Source organism: Phalacrocorax carbo, chromosome 2 (genome assembly GCF_963921805.1).
Source record: "Phalacrocorax carbo chromosome 2, bPhaCar2.1, whole genome shotgun sequence".
Lineage (NCBI taxonomy): Eukaryota > Metazoa > Chordata > Aves > Suliformes > Phalacrocoracidae > Phalacrocorax > Phalacrocorax carbo.
This window is the reverse complement of record NC_087514.1, coordinates 160,527,371-160,547,475: the sequence shown is the minus strand read 5'-3', so window position 1 is coordinate 160,547,475 and position 20,105 is coordinate 160,527,371. Positions and strand designations below refer to the sequence as shown.

The following is a 20,105-nucleotide window of genomic DNA, read 5'->3' as shown; positions in this document are numbered from 1 at the left end:
GCACCCAAGCAAAGCAACACAAGGCATTCCTTCCTTCCTTCCCATGGGCAGGTGGGTGTTCAGCCATCTCCAGGAAAGCAGGGCTCCATCAGGCTTAATGGGGGCTTGGGAAGACAAACGCCATCACTCCGAACGTGTGCCCTCCCCTTTCTTCTTCCCCCAGTTTTACATGCTGAACATGATGTCATATGTTGTGGCATATCCCTTTGGCCAGTTGGGGTCAGCTGTCCCAGCTGTGTCCCCTCCTAAATTCTTGTGCTCCCCCAACCTCCCTGCTGGTGGGGTGGGGTGAAGGGCAGAAAAGACCTTCACTCTGTGTAAGCCCTGCTTAGCAATAACAAAAACATCCCTGTATTGTCAACACTGTTTTCAGCACAGATCCAAACCACAGCCCCATACTAGCTACTGTGGAGAAAATTATATCTACCTGAGCCAAAACCAGCACAAAAAGTGTCTAACAATGTTTGGTTGTTAAAGAAAATAAACAGTCTGTATTTTCCTGCTGATGTATTACCATATGTCTTGGTTGAATAGCAAGCTACTGAAAGGGCCTGGTTTTCTGCATTGTGGAGGTTCTGCCATTTGAGTTAAATGCAGTAATACAGTAGAGGAAGGGAAAAGAAGGTAAAACAGTTCTGCTCTAGCAAGGAACACGTGGAAATAATATCATGCTCAGGTTTACATTTGTTGCCTTTGTAAGAGTAACTAAGTGTGTGCTTTCAGCCTGGTTGGAGCACTCTTTGGAGATGGAAGGGATGTACTGCCATCTTTTCACTCTGGTGATTACTAATTTATCTCTTCCTCTTCAATCTGAGTATGCCTGATGTCAGTCATAGCAAACTTCAGTGTGGGTAGAAGTGCCATGGCAGCAGGGTGGAGCTCTGACCTGAAAAAGAGATGTAAGAAGCTGGGGAAATACTTAGTCCATGATGAATTCTGCTCTGCATGCCTGTCTTCCTACTGTTACCTGAGATAGCAAGGGTTATCTCTGGTTTTCCAGTGCAAGCTGCAGTGTAGGTGTACCCTTAAACAGCTCTGAAAGGAAAAGAAAGGTTCCTTCTCTGTTCTAGTGATCTTTGTCTTATTAGAACAATTCTGTCCCACAGTGTAAGTTCATGTGCCGTGATATTAGGATTATGCTCTGTGTTACCATAGTGAATAGAAAAACAACTCTAGGAGGTTTTGAGAAGCGGTATATTAGGTTTGGACAAGTCTTACAGCAGATGACCTCCTCGTGGCCATGCAGAGAAAACCTGGCAAGCACCCAGATCTTCTTTTATGGATAAGTATTAATTGTCTGCAGACCATCTGGCAAGAAGAATTATTATAATTAGAGGATATAACTGTTGGTCTAATCTTGCTCCTTTGCAGCCTTGTGTGCTTTTTCTGAGTCTAGGTTCGCCTTGCTATGATCGTTGACCACTGTGTACAAAGGGAATAAGGCATTGGGGATTGGTGGTCTGTACCTTTCCAACTGCTAAACCCATTCTGCTACCTAGAATGAGGGCTTTTTAAAAATAATTTCTGCCCCCAGAGCATTTGTTGCCTGACTAATTTCATGGCCCTACAGTTAAGCAGCAAGATTTCTGTGTGACAGTGTCAGAGAAAGAAAGAGCCTGTTTCACAGACCATACAATTCATCTGTATGCACAGGGTCAGTATGAGATTTAAACCCTGTTTAAGACCTTTTTAAGCTCCTTGGGCTTAACTGCGGCATGGACTGTTGCCTTGCAGAAGTGAGGGATTTTGACATGGTAAGAATAATGGCTAAATTATTTCTGAGGCAGTTTGGTTTTTTTGCTTTATTTCACTTTGTGGGTATTTTATTTTTGGAAGGGAGACAATGATGTGCTGCAGTCTGAGAAATGTGAGCTTGAATTTTGACGTGTATTCTTTTTGGATGCAAGTCAGTTAGGACTCAGAATTACATTGCCAAAATAAGTGGGATCTTTATAGGTTTCTTTGGGATCATGAACACCTTCTACCTCTGTTCAGTAATTTTCCATATTGAGAAGGGAATGATCTGTTTGTACTCATAAATGTTGTTGTGGTTTGTTCTTTACCAGGCTGACCTGAAGAATTCTGGTAGTTTCTGTCTTTTTGAGAAGTCTGAAAAATGCATCAGCATAAACCCTTGACTCCTGCCCCAATACTTTATTTTCTTAAAATAAATGTTTTGCTAATTAAAAGGTGATTAAATGGTTTCCAGACTTTTTGTTGCTATGCAAAGAATTTGTTGTGGTTAAATAATGAGAGAAATCTAATTCTTTGAGGTAGTGTTTTTCTTGGTTTTGGAAACTGAGCTGTATGGCTTGGGTGTTTGTGTTTCAGTTGGGGTTTTTCTTGTTTGTTTGTTGTTTTGGGTTCCCCCAACCCCCCAAGGTTGTTTTAGACTTGAGAAACTCCAGAAAGTTTACCTGATTCTCCTGGGCCATAAGTAAAATGTTATCACCAGTGTCATATGCTTCACTTCAGGGACTTGGTTATGATAGTAAGTTTCAATATAGTTTTGGGAAATTGTGTTAGTGGATGGGTGCCTAAAGTAAAACCTTAGGCTGGGATGCTTCCTTCCAGCTCTTGGTAGGCATCTCCTCCAGGGAGTATTGGAAGCTCTTCTGGAGTCTGCAGAGGCCTGCAGGAACCCAGTAAGCTACCTTGGAGCTTTTTGCTCTTTCCCTATCCCGTATCTGTTTCCTTTCTTTCTGCAGAGAAGAATATCTGAAAGTGTGACTTATCCTGGTGCTGCGTGTTGTTAAATTGCACCCCATTATTTCTGGAGTTTCTGGGATGCTCATGCTAGCTGTTCTTAAATTTGGAGTGAGGAGGTCTGAACTATGTGGCTTTTCGTGTGTGTGTGCTCTCATTCCATGCTTTAGGATAGGAACTGAACTGCAAAAACGGACATGTCTGGACATACTCCTGGGCAACTGTCTAAAGGTGGCCCTGCTTGAGCAAGGGGGTTGGACAAGGTGACCTCCAGAGGTCCCTTCCAACCTCAACCGTTCTGTGAAGAATCAATTCCCTGTGTGTAGTATATCTAGTGCCATGCTAAAATGAATGCAGGCATGCAAGGAATGTACTGCTGTGGAAGAAAGATAATTGTATAACTTATGAGGAAAAATGAACCATTTTTACCTTTAATTGTTATGTGTTACTAGGCTGTTAGTGCTTGTTTGCTTCATGTTTTAAAGCAGTAGTATCTCTACAGAATGTGCAAACTGGTCATGTTTATTTTTTGAATGGGAAAGTGAAAAGGGACTTAATTCTTAAGGTCTGTGCTTACAGTTTAAGTTCCAAAAATAATTTAATGGAATAGCAACCTGTAGAATGCATTTCCTAATGTATAGACCTGATGAGGTAACAGGCAGCACTTAAAATGTATATTTTGACTCTCTTTCAGGTAATTGAGAATGGGTCCTCAACGATGCTAAGTCTACAATGGGAAGTGTCACACTTCGCTATTTCTGCTATGGGTGCCTTTTCACATCTGTGACCTGGACACTTCTGCTCTTTGTTTATTTCAACTTCAGTGAAGAGAACCAATCTTTCAAGAATGTGCCCGTCAAGGGGCTGGAACCTCAGAGGCCATTTCCAAAAAAATTCTACCCCCGTTTTACACGGGGGCCTGTTCATATACCTGAATTGCAACAGAAAGAGAGTAAGATAGGACATCCGCTTGGAAATCATGTCCAGGACCCAGTTAAGGGGGAGGTAGAATTCTCTCCTGAAATGGGTAAGTGGTTTTCAGTGCTGGTGACAAAATTATTAAAACAGTAGGAGAAATGAGATATTAAGGTTGCTTGGTTTGTTTTTTTTTTTTAAAGGATAGCATGGAAAATTGTGTAATAAAGTAGTTTTGTGAAAATGCAGGTGGTACTACTGGCTCTCTTCATTAGGAATTGCTTGAAATTTATTCTATTGTGTTTAATCCAGAATATATCTTTCCTAACATTTACACCTGTGCTGTGTAAGTGCTAATGAGGAGGACTAGATTACATCAAGAGTAGACACCTTGCTGTAGTTCTTGCTTTTGGAAGGTTCAGTGTAAGCTTGTTTCATATCTTACTTCTATGTTGGCTGGGCTCAAATACATGAACTTTTATTAGCCACAGAGAAACTCTACTCATATGCAGTAATTAAAAATAGCTTGATAACAATATACAATGAAGAAGATCCATTGATTTGGAGAATATCCTTGGAGTATGAAATCATCTGCAAAAAATGTGTGTGGGACCAATTACAATGAAAGATTTATTGAGATGACAGTGGTTAGGGCCAAATCCTGCTTACTTTGCACCAACAAAGGTCTGTGTGTTTTGTTGGAGCATATTTCATCAATGAGATGGTTTGAGTTTGTCTTCCAAACGAAAATGCTTTGTATATTTAACTGCTTACAGCTTAGTGTTCACTGTTGTGCTCACATATGCAAACTGAGGCATGTTGCATACCAGCCTGCAAACTTGCTTTAATTCTGGAGGCAGATGTTGAGTGTTGTGGTATCCATGTCTGTTGCTTTGGGAGTTTTGGCACAGTACCTTTCATAGCCAGGCATTTAAGACACATCTGATTGAAGTCCTCTGTCATTACGTTGGGTGAATGCTGGATCACCAGCTTCAAGGGTTTATAGAATTTTACCAAACTTCTGTTTCTGAGTTGGTCATTAGACCTGTACGAATATGTAGGAAAAATGCCAATTCATGTTGCCCTGTAGCATTGCAAAGGTTTATGGTTCACTGCAAAAAGCATGAGAGCCAAGTGAGGTGAAGGCCAGTCCAGAGGTGGCCGTTTCTTTCCAACTATTCAGTACTGGCCAGGAAAGAAATTTGACCTTTTTAACTGAGAAGTCCCTTGATCTTCAAACTAAGTGACTGGTCTGGTTGGTGAAAGCCAAAGGGAATTTACAGTGCCAGGATAAATTCTACACGAATCATGAGGAGACAGTTGGCTCTCTGTTAGATCAGGTGCTGCAGGAAAGGGCTTCATGTCTATGTAGGGCAGGGCAGTGATAAACATGCAAAGCAAAAAAAACACCAACGTTGGCATGTGGTAGCCAACACCCAACTGTCATCTGGTAGGACAATTTATCTTTTCTTTTTTAATCAGGGAGAGCCACATAACACTGAAGTAAAGCCTAAACTGATGTTTTGATTGCAAAGCCCTTATTTTCCAAGGGCTTTTATCTGCTGTTTGGACTGAAATTTATCATGCCTTTTGCATGTGTTTTGGATATTGTTCTTCATGAGAATGTTTTAAAAATATTAGCATTCCTTCTCGTCTGTTTTCAGAAGATCAGAAAAAAGTAGTAGGTGGCTGGTTATGGACAGATTGTAGAATGAAACATTTGGTATGTGGTTCTTAATTTTCTTTATGCACAGAACGAGGTTATTTAAGTTGACCTGGTGGCACAGTGTTCAAGAAGGGTTGAGCTGGGTGTCTGAACTGACAAGCTGGAAACCTTACTTTGGAAATGCTTGTGGTTCAGTGGAGGACTGACTAACTGCTTTAGACTGCTGGTGCCTGAAGAGTGGCACTGCCACTGTGAACAGACCTCATTCTGGTCCTTGTGATGCAGCTTATCTGCTGTGGGAGCACTCATCCATGAGCATGATGGTGTCAGTCACCACAAGACACACTATGTGGGTGTATCCCATGTCTTTTCCAGATATCACTACCCAGCACTTCCCACTTGATCCTCCACAAATGTCAAGACATCTACTCTCGAGGTGTTGGTTGTGCAGCTGCATTGCCATTGCTGTACTCAAGACTAAAAGCGACAGGGTGGGAAACGTACATGGTGGGAATGTGGATGCTCAGAAATCCCTCTAGCAGGTCATCTTATCCCTCTACATAGACTTCACTGAAACACAATGGTAGTGACACAGCTGTGCTCTGAAGGCCAACCAGGCCTACTTGTTTGAAAAGCAAGAAAGCTTCAAAACTTTTTGAATTACTTTTTCGTCTGATTTTTAACTCATTTAATTTTCTCTGGGCTTGAGCTCAGCTGGCTTTTGCATAGTTGTTGAAAACTGGAGAACACAAGATATAAAGAGAGGCTGAGAGGACTGGGTTTATTCTGCCTTAGAGGGAAGGCTAAGGGGTGAGATTTTATTGCTGTCAACAGCAGCTTAATGGGAGGCTGTAGGGAAGATGGAGCCAGACTCTTTCTGGAGGTGCATGGGATTATGGTAAGAAATTAAAGCAGGGAGGAGGTTTCTATTAGATAAGAGGAAAAACATTTTCAGTGTGATGGTGGTGAAATTCTTGAACAGGGACACGGAAGAGGTAGAATCTCCATCCTTGGAGAAGCTGGAGGCTTTCAAAACTTAACTGTATAAGTTCTGAGCAACCTGACCTAATTGGACCTGCTTTGAGCAGGGGATTAGATCAGATGTCCCTTCCAACCTAAATTAGTATATGATTTTATGAAACATATCCTGGATGTATGGTAGCATGGGAATGAGGAACCCTGTTGTTAATTATTTTCTGCAGATTTTTGAACCATATGGAGATGATGGGCAGGGTGGAAGGAGATAAATTACATGATCCTTGCTCACTTCTTGTACTGAAATTTCAGTGAAATTGCCTCTGGAGCTTGATAGTAGCTGGAGAGGACGTATGCATCTCATTCAGTGCAGCCAGCTGAACAGAGACAATAAGAAGTCATTGCTCCGCTACCTAAATTGTTGCAGAAGTGGTTCCAGACACAGCTATGGCTACCAATTCCCTTCTTTCCCTCCTTTTTTTCTGTAGAAGAGTTGAGTGAAGCACCATAATACTTTGTTTCTATTCACACTGGTGAGTGTATGGCTCAGTGAGAGACAAGCCCGTGGCACTGAGTCAAGGCAGGCAGGATGGCATTGAGGGTTTCAACCTTGGCTTCTAGCAGTGTACTTATTCACGCCAGCAATTGCTGCCTCTGCCATGCTCAGAAACAGTTGATGCTTCTGCTAAAATAATCAATAGAGAAATAGCTAGCTCTGCTGTTTTACTTGTTGTGGAAGTCCCAGGTGATATAAACAAGATTACAGATTTTTTCATAGCTATTTTTATGTTACTGCAGACTTGAGGAAACTGCATGGAATTGGAGCTGCTATTGTGAGGGTTTTTCTACCACTGTAAATTCATTTTTCTCTCTCAAAAATCCTATTATAGATCGTTCATCTGTGTGGACAGGTGCTGATGCATTGTGTGCCAAAGCCTATCCTCTGTTCCTACTTTGATGTTGGTTTTTAGGTGGTGCTAAGAATTAGATGCCATTTAATGAAGGGAGTGTGTTTTGTAAAGCGATAAACACAATGGAGCCATCAGTCTTTGGAGAATGATTTCATTTTATTATAGCTGCAAGCGTTACTCGTAAGTACTACTTACTTGTGAGGGGTAACAAAAATAGTTGCACAAAAATACACTTCACAAAACCAGAGGGATTTTTGAAGAACATAATGGATTTAGGGGAGGTTAAAGTACATGTTTCAATCCTTGATTGTTTCCAAAGGATATTTCTGAGCCTGTTAACTGATCTTGGTGTGTTTTTTTTTTTGCAGGAATGATTTTTAATGAAGAAGATCAGGAAGTGAGAGACTTGGGCTATCAGAAGCATGCTTTCAATATGCTTATCAGTAATCGGCTGGGATACCACAGGGAGGTGCCCGATACAAGAGATGCAAAGTATGTACTAATTTTTGGAGGGAACACGGTATAATTTCATGTGTTTAAGGACTTGTTATGTTATACTTGATGTAGTATTTAACATTTTTGGTATTACATTTCTATTAGGTACTCTTTCAGCCTCCTGTGTTGCTGAAGGCAGATTTTCAGCTATTTAAACAGGAGTGCTTGAGGTTAGGCTTTTTATTCTTTGGTCTCTTCTGTCTGTCTTTGACTGACTACTGCTTCTGGAGATCTAATTTTTTTGCCAGCTGGAAAAGGTATGTGATGAAGCCCCACAGAAACCAGGCTCCATGAAAAAAGAAAGACTGCTATTCCCTGAAAGCAATGTTTTTTCCTGTTTCTTAATGCATTTTAAGAATGCTTAATGAAGAACCAGATTGAATATACACTTATTCAAACTTTTATCATATTAAATTAATTTTTGTGAGTAGTAGGATTGGCAGACAGCTATTTTAATAGAAACAAGGTTCTGAAAATAATACTTTAAATAAAAGTCAATGTGGAAGAGACCTAGGAATCAAACTTTCTTTCTAGCAATACTAAGACTACTTGTCCTACGTATCTTTCATCTTGCTAGCTGTGTACTCAGCTACTTAAAGCATGGTACATTATTTTTGTTTTTTGAAACTTCATTGTGAGATACTCAGTACTGTAACTACCGGGAGAGATGCTGTAATTCTGTTTGGTACCTTTGAAAGATGGACATTAAGTGTTCTAGTGCCCATGTTAGTGAGAGGCTTCACCTTGTGTACTATTTCACATTTGTTGTAAGCCTACAGAGGATGGGATAGAAGAATGACTGCTGACAAAGGCTCTCTGTTTCTCACTTAAAGTCCTTGCATGGTATCTGGATTGCACGGCTCTGAATACTTTCTGTTAAAAAGCAGACTGTTTTTTTTCTATAATCTGCCTGATACATGTGGGGGGGAAAAACCACCACTGTAACAACAAAAAACCGAATGTTGAATTTGAAAAAAAATAAACCTGCATCTGTTTTTCAATGGTTTCTCTGGTGTGGGTAAATGCAATGAATTGTACTTGCTGAAGCGTCTCTCCCAAGAGCTAAGTTCATTCCAAGTCAATGAAGACTTTTCCTGTATATTTCTGCGTTTTCATTTACAGTTTCTTATTTTTATTGGATTCCCTCATGCCTGGCATCTTCAAATGGTGTTAACCTGTGATACTATGCCCTGCTTAGAAGTATGGACAAAATTTGAAAATGAGAAAAAGTTAGATCATCTTTGAGTGGGATTCAGCTTGCAGATTAGATGCTTAAACTTAGCTGCATGTTAGGTGTCTGTGTTTATTATAATTAGCAGAGATGCAGTCAGTGCAGTTAATGGAGCACGCAGAGCTCTTCAGCTGACAAAATGCACTTGTCAGCCTCAGGGTGAGCTGAACACTATACTCCACTGACAGCAGTGACTAGACTTAAGTGTCGTAATCTGCAGGCTGAATCCTAGCCTTGGTTGTCTAAATAGGTATTTAGCACCATTGGAGGTATTCTGGGATATCAACCCAGTCTCCAGCAGCTGGCCAACAAGATTGTGGTTTTTTTGTCGGCCTCGTGTCATATTTGCCATTCCTGTACATGTCTGAGCTACCCGAGGGTACTAGACAGTGTGTTGACAGCTGAAACAAGTCCTTAGTGTTTTCTCTTGTTTATGTCTTGAGGATATGTGATTCTCAGTCCCACCCCAATCTGTTGTATACTCTGTTTTCTAAGAAGTCACAATGTTAATTATAAGTCTGTATTATGTGGAGAGTAACTTACTATGCTGAGCCCTACTATAGATGTTATACGCCTGGGCTGTTTATGTTCAAGGTAGGGTTTCTTCCTACACACTTAATGTTTGCTGTTTCTTAGGAAATTTCAGTTTTGACCTAGTGCTATGGAAATACTACTGAAAATAAAGTGATAACTACTGTATTTCTATTTGCAGATGTAGAGAGAAGTCCTACCCTTCTGATCTGCCGTCTGCCAGCGTTGTTATCTGTTTCTACAATGAAGCGCTTTCTGCCCTGCTTCGCACAGTACATAGTGTCCTGGATCGCACTCCTGCACACCTTCTTCATGAAATTATTTTGGTGGATGACAACAGTGAATTGGGTGAGAGAACTTTTCAGTGATACTTTGGCCTGTGCTTACACTTCTTGACCTTCCTGTCTCTTCCTGTGCTTTATTGACTGGTCAAAATAAAAACATGGAAGCCAGGATGCAAACCCAATTTGTGCTGCAGTTTGTCTCCAAAAAGTGCCAGTCAGTACAGACGCATGATGTTCTGAGAAGCCCAAGAGGACATCCACTTTGACATTTTACTGATGAGCTTTGTATCATACAGACTTGAACATTCAAAAACAGGTTTTGAAGCTAATAATCAGGAGTGTATATTTGTGGAGGGGGTGATGAAGCAGTTGTTCATAGTTTAGCTGTTTTTAACAGCACCTTGCTCATGCTGCTTTGGTGCTCAGAGCACAATACACTGATCTTTTTGTAAACTTTGTGAGCCAATACTGTGAATGCATTTGAAAGGAATTGAATGCACATAGTCTCAGGTGCAGTTTTGCAGATATGTTGGTGTAGCACTATGGAAACAGTGTGTCAGGGGTTTTTTTTATACTTGCTCAGCATTTCAGACCGAGGTGCTGGGATTGGAGTTTAGCCTTTGCTGGGGTGTCTCTGCATGGCTCTCGCACAGCCTCTTGTGGCCACTCTAGGAGTAGCTGTCCCTGCCTCTTGGAGCAGCCTCTACTCCCTCAGTCTGGGAGGGGCCCTAGAGGGGTAAAACTTGCACAATTGCTTTATTGTTGTTGAAAGATTGATACTTTGGCATTTTTTTTCTCTCGAATGATGGACAAGGCAAAGACAGACATGCAAGTGTTTTGGCACTTCAAAAGCACAATGCCTGTTCAGGAATGTGTTAGTGTAGCAGTACTTGCAAGCAGGACTGTGCAAGTTCTCTGCTTGCCTCTGTACAAGTTCACAACTTTTTGCATTTTTAAAATGTTTTTTAGATTATATTTCTTGTTAGTACGTTTAATTAGCTCCCTTGGTCTCATCATTTTGTTTCTGGGTTAAGGTCTCAGTTGCTCTAAGAGGCTGAGTAGATAACAAGAGAATTTCATTCTACATTATACTTATGCAGCTAGTTTATTTCTCTGAGGGCAGATCAAATCTTAAGATACAGGAGAGAACAAAGATCAAACACTGTCCCATGCTAATAAGAATGCATAGTATTTAAAAGCTTGTTTTGTGTTTTGGAAGCAATACGCACTCTTTGCTACGAAGTTTCTTACGCAATTTTTTGTTTTAAAGTTTCGTAACCTTTGTATTCAGAGCTAAGCTTACTTAAACTTGTTGAATAGGGTAATGCATTTGGTTGTTTAATGCCTGTGTTTAGGCAGTAATACCATCACTCTTCTGCTCTGTTGTTAATCCAAAGGCCAAATTAGGTCCAAAACATTCAAGTAGCTACTTTTGCCTTTCTGACTTCAAATGAACATGTTTTGAAGCCGAAGATGGGAGGAGATATTGTTTATACAGGGTATTTCTCCTCTCAGTGATGATGTTTGCACTGCTGGATGGAATTTTATAGGTGAAGAAAAGCAAAGCTGGTTTAGTGACTGAGGAAATGAACAAAGACTTTGGCTGTGCCATGGATCTTGTGTGAGCTTGGGCAAATTGCTTAATATCTATGCCTCTGACTTCTTTTTAAATTCATTTTCCCTGTATTATATACTCCCTGAAATTTTATCTTGGATGAAATTCTGCTTATTTCTTCAGCTTTAAGTACAGGAGCTCTGCTGCACGTCAGTGCTGTTGTGCAAAACTTGGCTCTTTGCATCTAGTTTTTCTTCAGAAAGCTTCTTACACTCAGTCATCAACAGTCTTATTAGCTAAGCAGGCATTTCCATGGTTCAGCCCAGCCCACTGTTATATTTTTCTTTCCCTTTCCTCCAAAGCAGGATTTCTTTTTCTAGTACAACCTCTTTCTCCCTGGTTTAGGCTTTACCTTTTTGGAACACCCTAGAGGATATCTTGAAGGCTGTTACTGGAGGCATTCTTCTATGCAGAAGAAGAGACAGAAGAACAGAAAAGGAGCAAATTGTCTGCAACTCAGTACTTTGAAATAATAACACCCTTGACTCAGAATTTTCTTTCTTGGAGGAGCCTTTGTTACATAGATATGGAGCAGGATAATGGCTAAAGTAATTTTTGGAGACTGTCTACTGGCTAAAAGGGAGGAATTCTCTCCTTGGAGCAAAATTTCTCAGGCAGGCTGTACTAAAGAAATTTTTTGGGTTATGTCAGAAGAAATCAGTCTTCCCAGTGGACATGAAGCTGACACGGAAAAAGCTATCAACAACAAAAACCCCAAAAGGTGTCTGAGACTAAACTGCTTATTGCGAACGGTCCATGGCATGTTCGGTCCCAGGCAGTGGCTAAGCACAGTTCCCAGCAGAATGCTAGTTTGTCTGGGTCAGAGTTGTACTCTGAGAGCATGTTAGCCATTAGGTACTACTGGCTCTTACGTTCCGCTGCACAGGCCCGTGTTGTGGGCCTGGTTTAGCTACCAGTATGGATGTGACCTCTTTTTTTATCTTTCTGCTGTTTTCAGAAGTTTGCACATGCCATTGCACACGCAAAACTATTTCCTTTTGTATGTCCTTTCATGCAGCCTTAACTGCCCAAAGTGCGGAGTTTAACAATTGACCTTTTCTGCTTTGTGCTCACCCTTTGTTTTCTGTAGTTGTACACTCTCTTTCCCTTGGTCTAATACATCAGGTGAAAAATGATTCAAGCACTAGTTTATTTTAGATTCTCAAATCCGTGTGTTCCACTTATTTGGGTGTCTCATTTGGGTAGCATCCTAGAGATGACTTCATTTCATCAACTTTCTAGGAGTCTTTCTCCAAAAAGGAAAATCTTTCCTATTGTCTCTGGCATATGATGTCACAGTCAAGACTGGGGAGAGAATTCCTGTAACCCAGATGCATCCTGTCTGCATCCTTCCAGAGACTTTTTTTTGTCCTAGAATATGCTGTCCTAGCAGCATATTTGCTCTGTGGTACCTTCTCATTTTTGATCCATGATGCCACCTTGCAGTGCAAAGGCTGAGATTTAACATTTGGAGCTTCTGGGAATCTCCTTTTCAGCCTTCCTGCCTAAAGGTTCTCATAATCCCTGAAGGCTACAACTCTGGCTTCCACATATATTCCTTTGGCATTTAATTGTATTAACAACAACTTTAATGTTTGAACTGACATTCATCAGAATAATAACATTTATTCCAGCGTATCCTCTGTTGAAAGCCTGTCTGCTGCTCTATACCAAGGCTTTCTGTGAAGTCTCAGCTGGCCTTTTGTTTTTCTTTCTCATTTTGTGTTCCTCTTTATTTCTCCATAAGCATATTAACTTATGTTTTTGTTATTCCAGTTGTCATGTGTCCATCTTCTCTTCAGTGGTCCTGCTTTAATGTTAGAAGCCACTGTCCTTGGGTGAAAAAAGTATTGTTACTCTTAACTAACATCACTGGTGATTTTAAGTTACAGTAGTGCCTATAGACTTCAGCTCTCATTCAAAAGCATGTGCTTGCCAGCACTGTCTTTGATCCTTTTGAATTTTAGGAAAGCAACCACCTGTGAGTTGTAATTCTTTGTATCTGCTATTGTATCAGCTAAGCAGGTACAGATAATGAAAGTTATATTCATGTTTCTTTTTAAAGGTGTGATTGTTTTAGCGTAAGGAAATATCCACATATCCAAAGGCAATTTCTGATTGATGTTTTAGAACTACGTTACTCATTAAGACCGGCAGTGCCATGTCTAATTTCTCTAGTATTACATGAATGTGTTTTATTTGATGTAATCAAGGTGTTGACGGTCGGACTTGATGATCTTGGAGGTCTCTTCCAACATTAATGAATCTATGAGTCTATGAACATAATTTAAATCACTTGCCTGCATGAATGGGCTTTCACTACTTCTGCTGCAAATGACAGTCACCATGAGAAGAATTTGGAAATTCTGTTTCTTTGTGCAGTGCCTTTATTTTTTTTTTTAGCAGCAGTAATTCCTTCCAGCATAGAGTCTAGTGGTTCCAGTTAACTTGAGTCATATTGCACTAAGGCTTTGCAAACAGAATAGAAGATAACAATCCAGTCTGTATTCAGGAAACAAAGGCTAAGCATAAAACCTGAGACAGCGGCAGTGCATAAAATTTAATTGGGAAAATGTAAGGAAGCACTTACCAGTAGGAATGCATGCTGTGGAAGGTCCAGTCCTATGGTCCATCACCCTTTTAGGTGCAGGGCACATAGCTGCTTTGTCCGTGTGGGTTTCCACAATGCAGCAGGAAAAAAGTGGAGTGGTTAATAGGAAAATGTGAGAATAAAACAAACAAAAAAAAATTGTCATGGGAATCGGAGGGCAGGTGTAGGATGTGGGGTGGCTGACTGTCCTTTTGGTACTCTGGGTTTGAAGCTGTGCTCTATTGGGGTAGTTTTTCGATCAGGTTTTTGGCCTTTTTTAGGTTGAATGTCTTGGGACTTTAAACAAAGCTTTCACAATTTCCATCCTGTTGTTGAACTTGTGGTTTCCTTCTCTCAGCTGACTTGAAGAAAGACTTGAGTGAATATGTTAAAACTCATCTTCCAAAAACCACAAAATTAGTAAGAAATGAGAAACGGGAAGGCTTGATTCGAGGAAGGATGATTGGAGCTTCTCATGCCACAGGTATACTTTTTCTCTTTTCCTTGCATACTTTGACCATATGTTAATTGGTGACTTCTCTTTCTGTAGTGCAGCTCTTCCTGATGTTGCATGTTTGATCTGTGATTGCTTTAGCCGACTCTAGGGACTCTGCACATCATGTCATGCTCTAAGCTACCCAACTTAGCACAGTGGAAGAAAGACTTGGGATAATGTTAGCTTAGGTGAGAGACATTTTAGCAATTTTTTCAGAATATCAGTGATTTTGAAATGAGTTAATTGCATTGATCTTTGGCTGTTCTATTAACGTATGTTGCAACAGCTACACAGTATCTTCAGTGATATCTGTATAATGATAATTGGAGATCTTAACTAACATTACCTGTTTATTTGAATGTTTACATCATGCAGTTGACAATGATCTTTATAAAGCTTTCTCCAGTATTTCCTCATAGCTTTACTGGATTACTCCTCACCTGAGGTTTTTCTGTTACTCAATGAGAGGAAAGCCAAGGAGACTTGGTGCTTGCTTATCTGTAAACACAGAGTAGATAAAACCAGTGAATTTATTATATAGTCTGTAATTAACTTTAGGAAACCTGTGCTGTCTAAGAGAGGGGAGATGTTTGTTTCAAGTCACCCAAACAATGACTTTGCAAATTTGGAGCCAAATTTGAGTGTCTTTTAAACCTTGTCTGAACTGTTGACTTGTATTTTTTTCTTCCTGTGGAAGTTTGCTTTTGATAAAATAAGTTAATATTTTAGAGTGGGTCAGTAAAACAGTAAAACAAAACTAGTATTTGACAAATTAAGTGAGGCAGTGTAGAATTTTCCCTGTTCCTCCCCTGAAAGTAGGTTGTCTGTGCTGGATATTGTGGTCGCAGGATATTTTCTGCATGTTTCATGTGAAAACTATCACTCTGAAATGGCAATCTGCTTCCTTATTAAGGTATACTCTATTTCTGGTTTCTAATTCACCCATTTAATTGTAATGTTTCTCAAACAAGCTTTAATGTTGTTGCAGTGAGTGATAATTGGGATAAACTATGTTTGGTGCTTTATGTACACTGTGCGGGTTTTACCATTATATGCTTCCCAGTTAAATTCTTTGGCGTCTGAGAGAGTATGTGCTACTTTCTCAAACAATTTTGAGCAGCAGATAAAGTCTCTTAATTGGTGTTTACTCATTAGCATTGTAATGGCATAATCCAGAGAGAAAATTGTGCTCACACTCTCCAAGCTGTGCTAGGATTCATTTGAGTTAGTGCAATTTTCAGTCACTTTATTGCTTTTCTGAGCTGCTGGAGTAGTCTTTTTTTTTTTCTCCTCAGTCAAGTACTGTCTGTTGTTAATGGATGACTCATTATATATGTATGTTTCCAAGTTGTTTTCTTTAAAGCTCTTTTCATTCAGATGACTTTTTACATCAACTGAGCCTAAAGGTGTCTCACGGATCACACTGTCCTCTCTGACCATGGCAGATAATCCCCATATAAACTGATGGGACTGCAGTGTTGCTTGCTCTGCGTTAGGACAAACGCACCGCTTTGCTCTTAGAGTGCTGCTCTGATGGTGCTTCGTTTAAAGTACAGTAGCTCTGCTGAATCTGGGTAGAACACATGGCTATGAAACCCTGTCAAAGAAATGCAAATAACTGCCCACTTGAGCAATTCATAGCTAGATGTGAATAGCCAGGATCTACCTTCTGCCTTTGTGACTGACCTAGTCCCTGTGGAGCCTCTGGTTTGTCAGTGTTTCCGAGCACAGATGGTGTTTCTCCTCTGTTACACAGGGTGGTGAGGATACTGCTGATACTCTGCTGCCAATATGAGTTTGTGTATTTCATGTTACCATCTATCTTTGTGTTTTGTGTGCTTTGGCCTCTGTAGGGAAAGTGCTGGTGTTCCTGGACAGTCACTGTGAGGTGAATGAGATGTGGTTACAACCTCTGCTGACTCCCATCAGAGAAGATCGCAGGACTGTGGTGTGCCCTGTGATTGACATAATCAGTGCTGACACGCTTACCTATAGCTCTTCCCCGGTTGTGCGTGGAGGGTTCAACTGGGGCCTGCACTTTAAGTGGGATCTTGTTCCTTTGTCAGAACTGGAAGGACCCGAGGGAGCCACTGCTCCAATCAAGTAAGGTTCCTCCTACGTGGGGCAAAGCTCTGTGTAACATATGGATGATCAGAAGTGCTTCTTAAGCATTGTGGAGTATATCTGGGTGTGCAGTTTTAGGAGGAGATGCCTAACCTGTCAAATATCTGACTTGTTTATTTTACTTAGAAATAGTTTTGGTTACTATTACCTATTTAATTTAATTTTTTGCATTTAATCACAAATTAGATATCTGTCTTATTAGGTCAAGAAAGCACATTTTTAGAGAACGCTTGTACTGCAGCACCTTTTGCTAAAGACAAAAGTCTTAAGGGGCTTATGCTATTCTGTATTAAATCTGTCCAATAATTTCACTTTTGAGCTATGCATTGATGTTTGTTTTCGGTCTGACGATGTGTTTGGCTTAATGATGATTTTGATAACCGTGTCTGTGCTAGTAATAGCCTGCATATCCCACTAATATAGGTTTTATAATTTCTGTGATGAAATGCTAAAGAATTGCTAGATTGGGAAAATATGGTTTTTGTGGTAATAGAAGGTGGTTTCCTAGCTGATGGGGAGAACATCAGAGTATATGGTAATTTTCTATGTCAACATCATTTTTTGCTTTAGATTTCATTTATGTTTTTCTTCAAACAAGCAATTATTTTGTCATAAATCTTCCTAAATGAACACACATGGATGTGAAAACCATCTTTAAACTATTACTCGTCTCTCTACACAATGTGGCAGATGCCTAAAACTGTCTGTTGGAAGCATGTCCATACTGTGTTTGTGGTATGAATTGCCTGAGAGTCATTCTGAAACAAAAGCCTTGGTAAAGCTTAATGCTAGTACTTGAAAGTTACCTTCCTTAATCTTTTAACCGTTGGTGGCTGTTGTGCCTGTACAGAACTGGCAGTATCTGGTTTCTACTGGACATGTAACTGTTACAAAGTGATGTCAGTAGCACCTTTTTTTTGGTAGCAGACACACATGGCTCAGACATGAGAACAGAAGCTGTCCCAGTGTGAATCCCTTCATGAGAGGGGCCAGTGTTGGTAGAGCAATGGCAAGAAGCTGATTATGCTTTTTCTAGTTGCAGGTATCCATTTCAGCATGGAAGTCGGGTTTGTTACAGACTGACTCCTTGCAGAGATTATGGTACTTTTATAAGATTTGCAAAGTGAATCAGAAATTGGGCAGTCTCTTCTCTCTCTCATTCTCTTTTCTTGGACTGTAAATGAAGAGCATTTCAGGCTGATGCAAGCAACTTCAGCACAAGGTTCTCTGCTGTAGTCTGACAGCTCTGCGTTTAGTCTTTCCATGTCTACCCATCACAAGATTTGGTCTGAGAAGCCAGGAAACTTCTTAAATTACTTAACAGTTTGACTGGTTTCTTTGGAAGGCATCACTGTGACAATTTCTGAAGCTAGAAGGGAAAGGACAGACTGGGAAAATCTGAATGGGGAGCCAGCATAGACCGTCTTAAAATCCTTATTCTATAAAGAACTGTTCTCCCAGTCAATCTGGGGCATGCCTGAAGGTTAGTTCTTGCAGTGTTCAACATTGTTGTTGCATTCCTTCAACTCACTTGTAGGAAAAACTCTCATGGAAAAGGCAGAGAACTTTAAAGGGAGCCTAATGATCTAAAAAGATTACATTTTCTGAGTATGAAAGTAACTTTTCCTACTTAGAGGTCTGTCTGCTTTGAAAAAGAAGCCAGATTGCTTTTTAACCTTTGAAAATGCCTTTCCATCAATTGGCTTACATTTTACATTTTAGAGATCTTCATAATGAAATATTTTGGTGTCAGGGATGGAAAAATTGAGAGCAACCTTTCGATACAGGTTTTAAAGTGACAGGAACTGTAGCAGAAAATTTTTGTGAGAACAAGCTAGGAAATCCAGACTTAGGCTTGGTTTCATCATGGGTTTTTGTTAACAAGGATGAGGAAAAGCCTGTTCCCAGCCCATTGTATGTTTTAACTACCATATCATATTTCTGTGGTGTTTTCACTCTCTTGTACTCTTCTAGGGCATCCACATGTGATACAGTAGCAATTCAATCTGGAGACCGTACAAAAGGGTTCATATACAGGTTTTTACAAAATAGTGCACCATTCTAGTAACACATAGGCAAGGTGCAAAACTAGGAAAGCCCAAAGAAAATACCTAGGCAAATATAAAAACTGTAAATAACTTACCAATAATCTGATCATTGCATCAGTGATGAAACAATGCTGCTCCTGGTATTTAAATTCTGTCTATGAGAGAGAGTAACATTTTTCAGCAGTCTTCTGGCTTGTGTAATTTAAATTTGGACCTTGTTTCTTGACCTAATTTAATACGGGAAAGTAATGTATGCTCTGGATTCTACTCCTGCAGTTCAGTCAAGCCTGGCCTTTACAATTTGCCCCTGTAAGGCAGGGAAGAGCACATTGTTGTGTGCAAGTGTACCTGTTTGTAACTGTAGGTGAAACAGCTTCAGGTAAAGACAGATCTAATTAAAGACAGCTCCTAAGTTTCACTGTAGAAAACTGGATGAACTCCAAACTTGCACAGGATTTTACTTTTTTATTAGTAGAGAGACAGCCACTTTGTTCCTCTTTCCCTGTCCTCTCCCTTTTGCTCAAGTTTACTATACAAAGAAATATGGTTTATAGGTATTGGAATAATGAAAGATCACAAATACCACTTACTGCTCAGCTTCTGAAAATGTTTTGAGACTAGAAGTGTGATCTGATGATTTCTAGTGTCTGCAGGATTTAAATTGTATTGTGCAGGTCTAAGCTTTGAGACGAGGTGAATCGACTAAAATTATTGGATTTTTTTTCTCTATAAGAAAATGAACTTTCAGTATTCCTTTTTAGGTCACCTACTATGGCTGGAGGCCTGTTTGCCATGGATCGTGAGTACTTTAATGAACTTGGACAATATGATAGTGGCATGGACATCTGGGGAGGAGAAAATCTGGAAATATCTTTTCGGGTAATCTAGCTTTTGTATGTATTATAGTACGAACCTCAGTGTCTGGTGGCTGCTTTTCCCTATGTACAATTTCGGTAGCACTGGAATAGCTATTTGCACACAGAAATTGGCACTTTTATTCCCAAGGAGGATGCCTTCAGCACGCAATTACTGCCTTTACAATAATCTTCAAGTTTTAATGGGAAGATGAAAGAATTTTGAGCTCTGTAGTTAAATGTTTGTGGCTTTTCCTTTAATTGGTGGAGCATTTTGTAATATCGATAGAGAAGCATAAGAAAAGAATAATAATGCAAACTTCTGAAATTAATTTATAAGCAAAGTCTAATGAATTTCACAACTTGGTTACAAAGATGTGTGACTCACAGCAGCACTGATAATAAGTAAGCTGCTTATATTTCCTTAGACATGTACAGAGCTTTTCAGACACTTTAGCCTCCTTTTTGAGGGCCTGGAAATGTAAATATTTTATAACTAAATTAAGAGTCATGTAGAAGAATCATCTTGATTGGGGAAACAATGAGAATGTTGTAATCAGAAGCCTCAGAAATGATACTTCACTGGGCTTCCTATATTTTATCTCATCTCATCTTCCATGTCACTCCACTGAAGGAGAAACAACTTTTTGTGCTCAGTGTCATG

General features: G+C 39.9%; 1 protein-coding gene across 6 annotated transcripts in view; it reads left to right on the top strand.

The window, feature by feature from the left end:
• The window catches only part of GALNT11 (polypeptide N-acetylgalactosaminyltransferase 11), a 54,214-nt gene that overhangs the window by 13,604 nt on the left and 20,505 nt on the right, over positions 1–20,105 (top strand). For all 6 annotated transcript variants that reach the window (XM_064445075.1, XM_064445070.1, XM_064445074.1 and 3 more), the window contains exons 2-7: positions 3,401–3,733; positions 7,542–7,665; positions 9,612–9,778; positions 14,278–14,403; positions 16,269–16,518; positions 19,349–19,466. In XM_064445075.1, coding sequence (XP_064301145.1) covers positions 3,439–3,733; positions 7,542–7,665; positions 9,612–9,778; positions 14,278–14,403; positions 16,269–16,518; positions 19,349–19,466 — 1,080 coding nt within the window. In that variant the 5' untranslated portion in view covers positions 3,401–3,438. The remainder of the gene's footprint in view (positions 1–3,400; positions 3,734–7,541; positions 7,666–9,611; positions 9,779–14,277; positions 14,404–16,268; positions 16,519–19,348; positions 19,467–20,105) is intronic.